The sequence below is a fragment of the Phragmites australis genome, chromosome 15 (assembly GCF_958298935.1).
Source record: "Phragmites australis chromosome 15, lpPhrAust1.1, whole genome shotgun sequence".
NCBI classification, from domain to species: domain Eukaryota; kingdom Viridiplantae; phylum Streptophyta; class Magnoliopsida; order Poales; family Poaceae; genus Phragmites; species Phragmites australis.
The window spans coordinates 22,377,604-22,388,435 of NC_084935.1; the positions used below are offsets into that span (position 1 = coordinate 22,377,604).

The window sequence follows — 10,832 nt, forward strand, 5'->3', positions numbered from 1 at the left end:
AATCTATGGTTTAGGATTTCGTGAAAAATCCTTGTAAGGATATTGTGTAGATCATGTAAACTAATTATCCAGTGATCAATTTTTATAAGTAAATGAGTTGGTGCTTCGGTTATTTTATCCGTGTTCATTGTTTTACCTTCCGGTTTTGATTTTTTTCTATCTTTTGGTTTGATGTAATTTGTTGTAATTTGTCTTAGTTTGCTCTATCCAAAATTATCCTAAGCATCTACGTAAGCTTCTGAAAAGTTTAATTGGTTAAATCTTTATAACTCTTGCATAATCATGAAATTAAGATTTAATTAGTTTTCATCACTGTCTGTCACATTGTTGCGTTATGAAGATGTCTAATTTCTACGGTTAAAATTTGAAGGCAGACAAACCTACAAATCTTTTTATATATCATTTTTAATGGCATGATAGTAGCATGTCTAGAACGTAATAGGAGACTAATTTAGATTTTTTATTAAGATGAATTAAATTTTAAATTTAGCATCTACCATCATTCACCCCTGCCTATTTAGTAAATAATCGATCGCACGATCGTTGATCAGAGACCCTGGCAGAGTGAGTACAGTGGCACAGTGGCCAGCCACAGGCCACTGAGCAACTCTATCTCTACACTACTGTGAGCAATTAGGGCAGGCAAAGGAATAGTTGCTGGGTAGCGAGAAAAAGGCATTGGATGATAGGCCACCTAGCTGATTGGCTCCACTAGACACTAGTAGTACTACACTGGTGCTGTGAGTGGTCACTGTTCAAGAGAACTCTGTAGCAGTAGCAAGGCTGAACACTCGGCCAGAGTTATCATAATAAATTGTTTATTTTAGAGGTTTGGAGGTACAGGGGCTACCTGGTAATTAACAAGCTCATGATATGTGGATCTGCCCTCAAAATGATGATAAAAGAATCATGAGCGTGACAGTTCTGGTGATAAACTACCAGATTAGGGGGGGGGGGGCATCTCTCTCTACCCGAACCAATGGCGACTGTTACCGACCAGCCGCGCATGGGTGGTGGTCAGGCCAGACGCGCGTCGTCTCCAGTCGAACAGGAGGCTGTCAGGAGGTTGAGGGGAAGTGGTGCTGGTAGCCGGTGGCGAGCGGGTGGGGGCAGGACGACGGAGCGCGAGAGGCGTCCGCGACGCCGGTGGTAGTAGAGAATCCTGATGATGCTGCAGTAGGGAGTAATGGCACAGGGGAGCCCTGCGTTTGCCATGCCCAAGTGGGGAACGACTGGGGACTCAAGTCAGGTCGTTTCTCCATTGGTACTTCCTGCAGTTGCCACACGACAAGCATCAGTCTTGACTCTTGACCACAGTAATGACTCAAGTTTACCAGATCCAGCTAAACATCTGATAAATTACAAAATTTGCACAATACCATAAAGAAGAGAAAGAGTGATGCAAAGCTGAGCCTGAGCAGCTAAGTAGGCATTGCACGTTTGAACAGATATAGGTGAGTATTCATGTAAATCTATAGCATCTTCAGAACTAAAGCTGCAGAATGCAACAAGAAAGTACTATGAGTACTACTAAAGATATGTCAAACACTATATCATCATCGACTGTAAAGTTTGACAGCTATAGCTCATAGAAAGTCGTAAGCTGACAGATTCATTTGATTGAACTGTCACAGTTCACAAGTTAAACAGTATCTATAACTACTTCTATACTATTTACAGGGACAAATACATAGCATCTTTATCTCGAGAAGAAATATGTGCGTAGAACACAATTTAAATATCACGGGAAAGAACATAAACATATCAGGCTATGATGCAAAAATCAATGGTCCCGTGTGAGACACATTGGTTAAGCAAAGTTCTACTTAACTTTCGCAACATTCAAACCTGTGCTAGACACATCGTCTATTCTGAATTCAATGGTTTAAATTATAAAACACTTGTGACAGAAATACAAAATAGGGGTGTTAGAAGTACCCTGAGGTTCACAAAGAAGCCCGGACAAGGAGATGCATACAAATGTGGATGCTGGGGTGCAACCGATGCGCTCTGTGGATGTACAGGCCACTGAAGGCTTATTGGCTACAGCAGAAAATCAAAAGATCCAAGATCCATTAAGTTCAATATAAGATTTATATCCTTAATACCGCAGCTAGAACTATTAGAATCAACGCAACTGAGCTTTAGGGCTTTGGAATTATCTGTGTCATACTGTCATGCATTATGCACATACACATACCAAATTACCTAGAAGACCTTTTCAAGTTTTAGGTGTTTTTACCAACTTATGTGGTTTCAATTGACAGGATGAAACAGAGAAATTGCATATTCGAATATGTGTATATGGTAGGTTACAAATAGACTTAAGTTGTAATTGGGTGGGATTAGGATTAGAGTTGTAATTGGGTAGGATTAGGATTAGAGTTGTAATTGGGTGGGATTAGGATTAGAGTTGTAATCGAACTCCTAATTCCGGACATTTAAATAGAAGGCACCACCGTTGTAACCAATAGTAAGACCAATAAGGTTGGGGAGGAGCGCCCGTAGTCATTCCCTGAGAATGTAGGCTTCGGCTGAATCTCGTTAAAAAAACATCATGTCTTGTGTGTTGATCTTGTGCATGTCTTGATTCTGGTGATGCTCCTGCTAAAACCCTAACAAGTGGTATCAGAGCCGTGAGAAAAATCAAGGGAAGGCGCGAGGATATGTTCCACACCGCGCAAGGCTTACACAGGTCCGGAGAAGGACAGATGCAAGGTGGAGCATGGCGGCGATCGACGATTCGATTGGTGGATTCGGACACTTCGAGCGCGGCGGCTCGAACCGTCTGATAGGCTGCATCAACGGGGATTCGTCCAGACGTGGAGATCGGGTGGATGACGGTTGGAGGCTGCTGTTCGATAGGGGTCGGTCAGACGTGACGCCTAGGTTCGACGGTGCAGCTGAAAGACGTCGCGGACGAGGTGGTGGCTTCAACTCGCGGTCTGATTGACAGGTGGTCAATCCAGATCGGAGCGACTGTTGTTGGCTCAAGGTGGAGTAGCGACAGCGGTGGCAAAAGCCATGGTGGACTTCGGAGGTTGTGAAGGTGTTTGGGTTGCACGTGCTGACAGCGTCGCACGGCGAAGATGCGTTCAGTCAGGCACGTGCAAGGCCAACGTGCAGCCTGCTCGGTGGATGGGCTGGTGCGCTCACACGCTGCTCTGTTGGTGTGTGCGTATCGGTCGGCATGCATTGTGTGTGGAGTCCTGGTCGAGTCTCACGTGGAGGAGTTGCATGCATGTGGAGGCTAGCATGCACGTGGTGCTTTCTTGCATGCATGTGTGATGTGCGTACTTTGTGGTTGCATGCATGTGTCTCGGGTCATGTGTAGGCCCAAGCGATGGAATCTAGCGTGGAGACGTGCACGTTTGGGAGACGGTCATGACGTTTTTGCGTCGGGAGTCCTAGCCGGATGCAAACACGAGCGTTGGCGATTGCAGCCCATGACAGACACGAGTGCAGCCGGCTCAGTTAGGCGCTAGAGGCTCAGGCGACCAAAGGCGTGGCCGTTGGCCTGCTGGTGGGTCGCGCGCGGGAGACGCGTAGCCAGCAGGACAGAGGCACGGGAGAGCCACGCGTGAGCGCCAGATGAGGCTGCGACTTGGAACAGTCGCGTGGCCATGCGGTCCAGGCAGGCTTGGGCGCGGTGTCAGGCCATGCGCGGCTTAGAGGCCTGCGCTGTTGTTAGTCATGTGGTGGCCTGGCGGCTGGCTCACGGACGTGGCCCAATGGGAGGTCGGCTGGACGTGGCCGATCTGGATCGGTGTTAGAGTCCGGATTGGATTGGTACGAGGGGACTCGGATAACGTGTGTGTACAACGTACTGAAACCGAGTCGGTCAGCCGTGCCGATGTCTAAGGACATAAACACAGGGCGTGTGGGCAACAGAACATGTGAAACAGGGCATAACGCATAGGCAACTGAAGGAGTTCACCGGATTGCAGCAATCGTGCTGTTTGTGAACCATTGCTTGTGGCGGTTAACGGCGAACGGTGGGCGGCGATAGAGCGGGTCGACTTCGTCGTGTGCAAGCGGCGTGGTTGTCGACGGGACTCGAGAGCGGCAAATCGTGCACGAGCAGTGTACGAGGCGGCGTGCGCGCAGTTCGGCATGTGCGTGGCGGTGCGTCCAGGCGAGGTGCGGGGACGAGCGTGCGGAGGCACGTTCAACACACGTGAGATACACGTGAGCGGGATTCGGTGGTCTGCGGCAACAGGAAGATGGCATCGATGGTGTCCAAATTCGACGTGACGAGATTTGACGGAACTGGCAACTTCGGGCTTTGGCAGACGAGAGTCAAGGACTTGCTGACGCAGCAGGGGATCCTGAAAGCTCTCAGCGACAAGAAGCCTGCTACGGTAGATGATGACAAGTGGGAGGAGATGCAAGCACAAGAAGCGGCGATAATAAGGTTGTCCCTCTGATCAGATCATGTACCATATCATGGATGAAATATCACTTAACAAGATTTGGGATAAATTAGATGATCAATTCATGTCCAAGACATTGACTCAGAAGCTGTATATGAAGCAAAAACTGTACAGGCTGAAGATGCATGAGGGGTCGGATCTTGTTGAGCACGTAAACATCTTTAATCAAGTTGTTGCTAATCTTGTGAAGGTGGAGGTGACAATTGATGATGAAAACAAGGCGATTATTCTTCTGTGTTCCTTACCAAGGTCTTATGAGCACTTGATCACAACACTAACGTATGGTAAAGAGGCAGTCAAAGTGGATGATATTCTTGCGGCATTGTTTGCTCATGAACAAAGGAGGAAGAACAATGCTGGTGATAGTTCATCTGGAGATACTTTTTTCGTCAAAGATGATCGAGGCAGGGAGACTAACAAGAAAAAGAAGAAAGGGCCACAATGCTATAAATGTAAGGATTGGGGACATGTAAGGAAAGATTGTCCAGAACTGAAGAAGGGCGTAGCAAATATTGTGGTTTCCAAGAAAGATGGTTCGGATAGCGATGGTGATCTTCTCGTGCTATCAAGTGAAATGTCTTGTGTTGAAGTATGAATGTTAAATTCGGCAAGTTCATATCATACAACATCAAACAAGGAGTAGTTCTCTTCATACTCTAAATGTGATTTTGGTCTTGCTCGCTTGGGAGATGACACGGGTTACCGTGTTATGGGAGTCAGCAATATCAAACTGAAGATGTATGATGGACAAGAAGTGCTACTTGAGGGTGTGCGGCATGTGCTGGGACTTAGGAAGAATCTAATATCACTTGGATTTCTGCATGGAGAAGGTTGGCTGTATCAGACGATGTCAGATAAGAAGATCTTGAATGTGATGCAGGATGGCAAGATTGTGATGATAGATGAGAAGACGGGAGATCATCAGTACAAGTTGAAAGGTGAAGTCATCGAGGTGGGAGCTGCAAATTTTGCGGAATACGTTCCTGCCAGCGAGCCATCCTCGTCGGACTGTTCAAGATGAGCAGTGGAGATAGACGGCTCAAATCTAGGTACACGAAGGTTCACACACGGCGGACTCAAGTTGGCGTGCATATCTGCTAAGGTGGAGTTTGTTGGAATATGTGTCGAATATGTATACATGATAGGCTACAGATAGATTTGAGTTGTAATTGGATAGGACTGGGATTAGAGTTGTAGTCGAACTCCTAATTCCGGACCTTTAAATAGAAGGCATCACCGTTGTAACCAATGGTAAGACCAATAAGGTTGGGGAGGAGTGCCCGTAGTCATGCCCCGAGGATGTAGGCTTCGGCTGAACCTCGTTAAAAAAACATCTTGTGTGTTGATCTTGTGCTTGGCTTGATGATTCCACTAAAACCCTAACACACATTCTTTGGTTTGGAATTTTGGTTAAAACTATAAGAGGTCCACATTCGCAGTGGGGTTGCCAAATGACCAAATTTGCATACAAGTTCCATATAATATCTTACAAGCTAAGTTATAAACGGCTCATTTAATTGGTATTAAGAATTGAGACAGGCAGTGTAGAGAGTAGAAAATATCATTAGGTCCAATTGTATAACTGTTGCATGCCTAATTTCGTAATATATTTACCTGAGAAACAACGGAACTTGAAGCTTCAGGAGAATCACAACTTAATCCGAACCCATTCAGGATACCATCACTTTTCGAATCATGCAGGTTAGGTTGTGAAATCCTCAAATTTAAATCAAGGATGTCCCCATCAACCACTGCTAACAAAAAAATTAATCTCAATAAGCTCGTGTAGTAGGCTGTTCTAGTGGACAAAACTAAATATAATACCATCTTTCTCAATTTCAGGTGGAACATCTCCATTATAGGAACTATGATCAAAATTAGTAACAGCATCCCTTCCAGTGAAGCGAATGGCTGCCCTGTCATATGCTCTACAGAGTCGACGAACGAATCAAAGTGAGTGAATGTTTAAGTTCATGACACACATGAATATACATAAAACTGAGTAGTTCAGAGTACTACTAACTGAACCTTGCAGCTTCGATTTCACTGTCAAACAACCCAAGGTAGATGTATCTGCACATGAACATCACCTCTTATTAAATTTCCTGAATGATGCTTGGTACTAGAACAACATCTTAGGAGAGGTCATTTATGCTGTCAATTAGAAAAACTGCACATGGATTGCAGTTTTCAGTCACTCTTTTAGTGGCAGAATAATCAAGAATAGAGAAATGAAGCCTGTTACCAACCACTTCAGAGTTAGGATACAACAGAAAGTATAAACATATTCCTTCCAACACTTTACTGTCCCATTCAGAGCCACCACGTTTCTTTCCTACAGCAGCTACAAGCATGGAGTACCAAGGTTCCATCAAGATAGTAACTGACACATTCAAACAGTTCATCTTGACATACCTTTTGTTCATGTCATGAAAAAGAAATGCCTGAGCTAATCTAGAAACCATTTGAAGATGCTATACTCAGAGAAAATCAAGGGTTCAGGACTACGTACTTCTTTCCAAGAAGCTGACCCATCCGAGCTTCCCACCGGCCGCACTTGTGCAGTGTCACACCGCGGTACTTTGAGCTCCCCCTTGTAAACCCAGTGCTTTGACGTCGTACTATGTGAACAAACTCCTCCTTGGTCCAATTCCTCATCTAACAGCGCATAAACTAATCCATCAGGAACCGTCAATCAAACACACGCGTGCACGCAAAAAAGGTAAGCACTCAAAACCCGATAATGAAGCATCACACATCTGGTACAGCATACCTGCTTCAAGTCCTCCTCATAGTCCTTCAAATGGAAGTTGATGTCAGCATCGAGGCCCCTGAACTTGATCGCAGCGCGATCGTAGGCCCTGCACAGTCCAATTCAACATACTCATCACATCCACAAGCCAAATTACAACTAGTAGTCGAATATGAATTCATCAGTTTAAACCTTGCCGCAGCGTGCGCTGTATCGAATCCACCTGAAAGGGAACAAAAATATCAGCAAGACACGATGAAGCTAAGCATACACCAAAAGCTACCATCTGTACGGCAGCAGCTCGAGCAGGAAACTAGAGCTTGTACTCACCAAGGTACACCTGCTTCCCGCAGTCCCTGCCCAATTGGACGATGCAAACGAGAGGTTACGAGGTGCAAATGAACAAGCACGAATCAAGCGTGAGAGATATTAGTGGTAGGCAGTAGGCGAGACCAGACGCTCAGCGCTGCTCACCAGATGTGGGACTCCCATCGGCCGGTCCTCCTGTAGAAGGTGACGCCCCTGTACTGCGAGCTGCGCGACCTCGGCCCCCGCCGGCTCTTCTTCCCGGGGGAGGGGGCTGCAGCCGCTGGCGCGGCCACCACCGCCCCCTGCGTCCATGGCCCCGACACTTCCGACGGCGGCGGCGGCGACCCGTCTGACGCCGCAGCAGCAACTGCGTCCGGGTACGGCGACGGCGAGGGGAAGAGCTGCCGCGTCACGACGGGCGGCGAGCACCCCTCCTCGTCGGGGCTCCCGTCGAGCAGGTCGAACCGGAAGAACCCCCCGCCCCCGCCGCCGGAGCTCGAGAAGGCCGAGGCCGACCCGCCCGGTGACTCCACATTGAGATCCAGCACCATCCCCAGCCCGACCCGGGAGCTCGCGCGTGAGCTAGCTTGCCCCCGACTCCACTGGCCCCTCCTCTTCTAGCAGCAGCAGAAGCAGCGTCCGAGGGCGGCGGTCGGCCGTGAGGCGGGGGCGGGGGCGCGTGCCATGGGGAGTGCGACGGAAAAGGAAACGGCGCGATGGGACATGAGGGGGACGAATGGTATCGCAGGTGAAGCCATTTTTGGGCCAAGCTTTTTAAGCAGCTCAGGTCGAGACCCACAAATGCTATGCGTACGTGGTTTCTGCAGCAGCGTATGTGTGCTCCTCAAGTGGTTTCAGGTTATTGTTACTATTAATTAAAAAATTATCATTACTAAATATAAGCTGTTACGATGATGTGCCTTATTAATGATATTCTTCATGTTTATTGACATCTCGCGGTTAAAATCTAAAATTAGATAACATATGCGATAATATTTACCAAAATAAATAACATATCATCGTATTTACATTTTAGCATCTGTATTCGACACTTATTTACCGAAAGTTTTTGATACATTGTACGTCGAAAACGCGAGCCTGACCATATTCGATACATGATATGTCGAATATGGCATATTCAATACCTCATATGCTGAGAATAAGGTGTATTTGATACATGAGGTACCGAATATGGCTTGTACCGACTGCGAGCACTTTGATACTATTATTTTATGTTAAGAACCTCATATGTCGGTATAGGCCATATTTGGCATCTCATGTATTAAATACACCTGATTTTTTATATATGAGGTGTCAAATATGAGCTACAGTATTGTATTCAGCACCTCGTGCACCAAATACACTAATTTTTTCATATGAGATGTTCAATATGGGCTATAGTGCCATATTCAGCACCTCGTATGTTGAATATGGCTGGGCTCGTGTTTTTTCGTACGATGTACCAAAAGTTAGTTTTCGATAAATAATGTATCAAATATGGATGCTAAAATTATAAATACAACAATATATTATCTATTTCGATAAATACGGTCACGTATATTATCTAATTTTGAATTTTATATTAACTTAGAAGTTAAATTTTATTTCCAAACACATACAGCTTTTCTGAATGACCATTTACCAATTTAACGTACACGACTCTCACCTTATGTGCATAGACAGAGTAAGACTTCTCTAAAAACACAACAGTTATGTGGCTTCAAATAGTTAGGACATGGGAATGACTCATGTCAGTTTAGTGAGAAAAGGCCTTTAATCACCGACCAAATAAAAAATTGATGCACTCCTTCAAAACCGCCGATCACACAAGCAAATGCAACATCAGACGGTAAACGATAAGATCATTTACCTGACAATTAGCTATCCCTTAGCGTCATTTAATCGAGAACAAAGGGGGCGCGCCGTCCACCATGATTTTTCTCGGACTACCTGTCCTGGAAAAGTTGTGTGGACCGGTTGTTCGTGTAGCTTTTTCCTGTCGGAAAATATCCACCAGCCTAGTTTGTCATTGGCTTCAATTGTACACCAGACAAAACCCTCCTGTGCAGCACAGAGCTCTAATGGCAGGAAGTACCAAACGCTTTTTACACAAACATGGCCATGGCTCGTGAGGAAAGGTTGTAATGTGAGGATCGTAGAACGGGAATACCATTTGAGCGTGTCTGAAGAACTCGAAGTAGTGCGTTGATTCTTGAAAGGTAGAGTTACTTTAGGAGAAAATATAAATTGGGCGGAGATGTATAACAGCTGAAAACCACAAAATATACTGAGATGATGAAAATCTTGTTATGAATCTTGAGTTCGTGCAACAAGTTGTATCCATCTTAGGGGACTTTTCTCCTCGAGAAACACGATTGTTATATTTAGAGGTCCCTATAGTTATATTGGGCATGTGCCTGAAATCTTCATAATAAGGAACCCGATGACATCCAAGCCTAATTAGAGCCACCTTTCCTTGTGAACAAGGGAAAAATTACATGCTATTAGGAAATTTCAGGACCGCCAAAAGGACCACGGTAAGATATACTTTCTCTTAAGTGTTATTCTTTTTTCGAAAATGGTCATGTCCATAATGACGCCATCAACTTCATAAGCCCTTGATACCATGAAGTCTCTATATTGCCCAAACTTATATCAACCCAACCGCGGCCCATGTGTTCTTGTCTAAATCAAATATGATGTTTGGTTGATCTCCCTGTATGCTTTCGTGGTAAATAGGGGCGAAGCTACACTGATATAGAGTGGTGCATTAGCATCAGAGTGAATTTCTTTTTACTAATAACCAGCTCATATCAACCATATGAATTGTATTGTTGTTAGATATACAGTGAAGTAACACCAGGTCACTTTGGCTCAGGGGTGGAAAGAAGGGAGCGGAGCCAGGGGCCTTAACAAATTAGAAACCCTATGAATTAACCTATTAATTATATGCTTTCGAACATACTAATTAATATGATCATCCTAATATCTAATTTTTTTTATTGAACTATGCTTTAGAAGTAGATGCTAATCACATGCTTTAGGACCCTATTAATTAACATGACCATCCTAATTTCTAATTTTTTTATGGAACTATGCTTTAGTATTAGATTAATCAAGTAGAGGCTAGGTTAATCGGGCAGGAGTAAGGTTAATTATATTCTCCCTCTCAGTCATCCTAATCTTTAGAAATGTATGGATCTATTCTTTAGTTGTGATGGTGAATTAAAGATGTCATGAAAAATATAATTTCTTTTTTTTAATTTCAATATTTTTTTTATAGCTTTTAGTTGTTGACTTGTTTAGTCATAATGAAGAGGCTAAGGACTATCAATAAC

At 44.8% G+C, this 10,832-nt stretch overlaps 1 protein-coding gene across 3 annotated transcripts; it reads right to left on the reverse strand.

Annotated features, from left to right (window-relative positions):
- Window positions 1-769: 769 nt before the first annotated feature.
- Window positions 770-8,253, reverse strand: LOC133892742 (APETALA2-like protein 3). Of its 3 annotated transcripts, none has more exons than XM_062333683.1 (10): window positions 7,660-8,249; window positions 7,516-7,541; window positions 7,378-7,408; window positions 7,207-7,294; window positions 6,946-7,091; window positions 6,462-6,506; window positions 6,258-6,361; window positions 6,048-6,184; window positions 1,939-2,043; window positions 770-1,271 (listed from the first exon to the last, which is right to left on the reverse strand). In XM_062333683.1, exons 1-10 carry the CDS (start codon window positions 8,043-8,045, stop codon window positions 1,059-1,061), a joined length of 1,281 nt encoding a protein of 426 aa, XP_062189667.1. In that variant the 5' UTR covers window positions 8,046-8,249; the 3' UTR covers window positions 770-1,058. The 3 variants fall into 3 exon arrangements, with proteins under 3 accessions (XP_062189667.1, XP_062189666.1, XP_062189668.1); XM_062333682.1 differs by having other exon boundaries at window positions 6,048-6,187; XM_062333684.1 differs by lacking the exon at window positions 1,939-2,043 and having other exon boundaries at window positions 6,048-6,187; window positions 7,660-8,253.
- Between the last annotated feature and the right edge of the window lie 2,579 nt (window positions 8,254-10,832).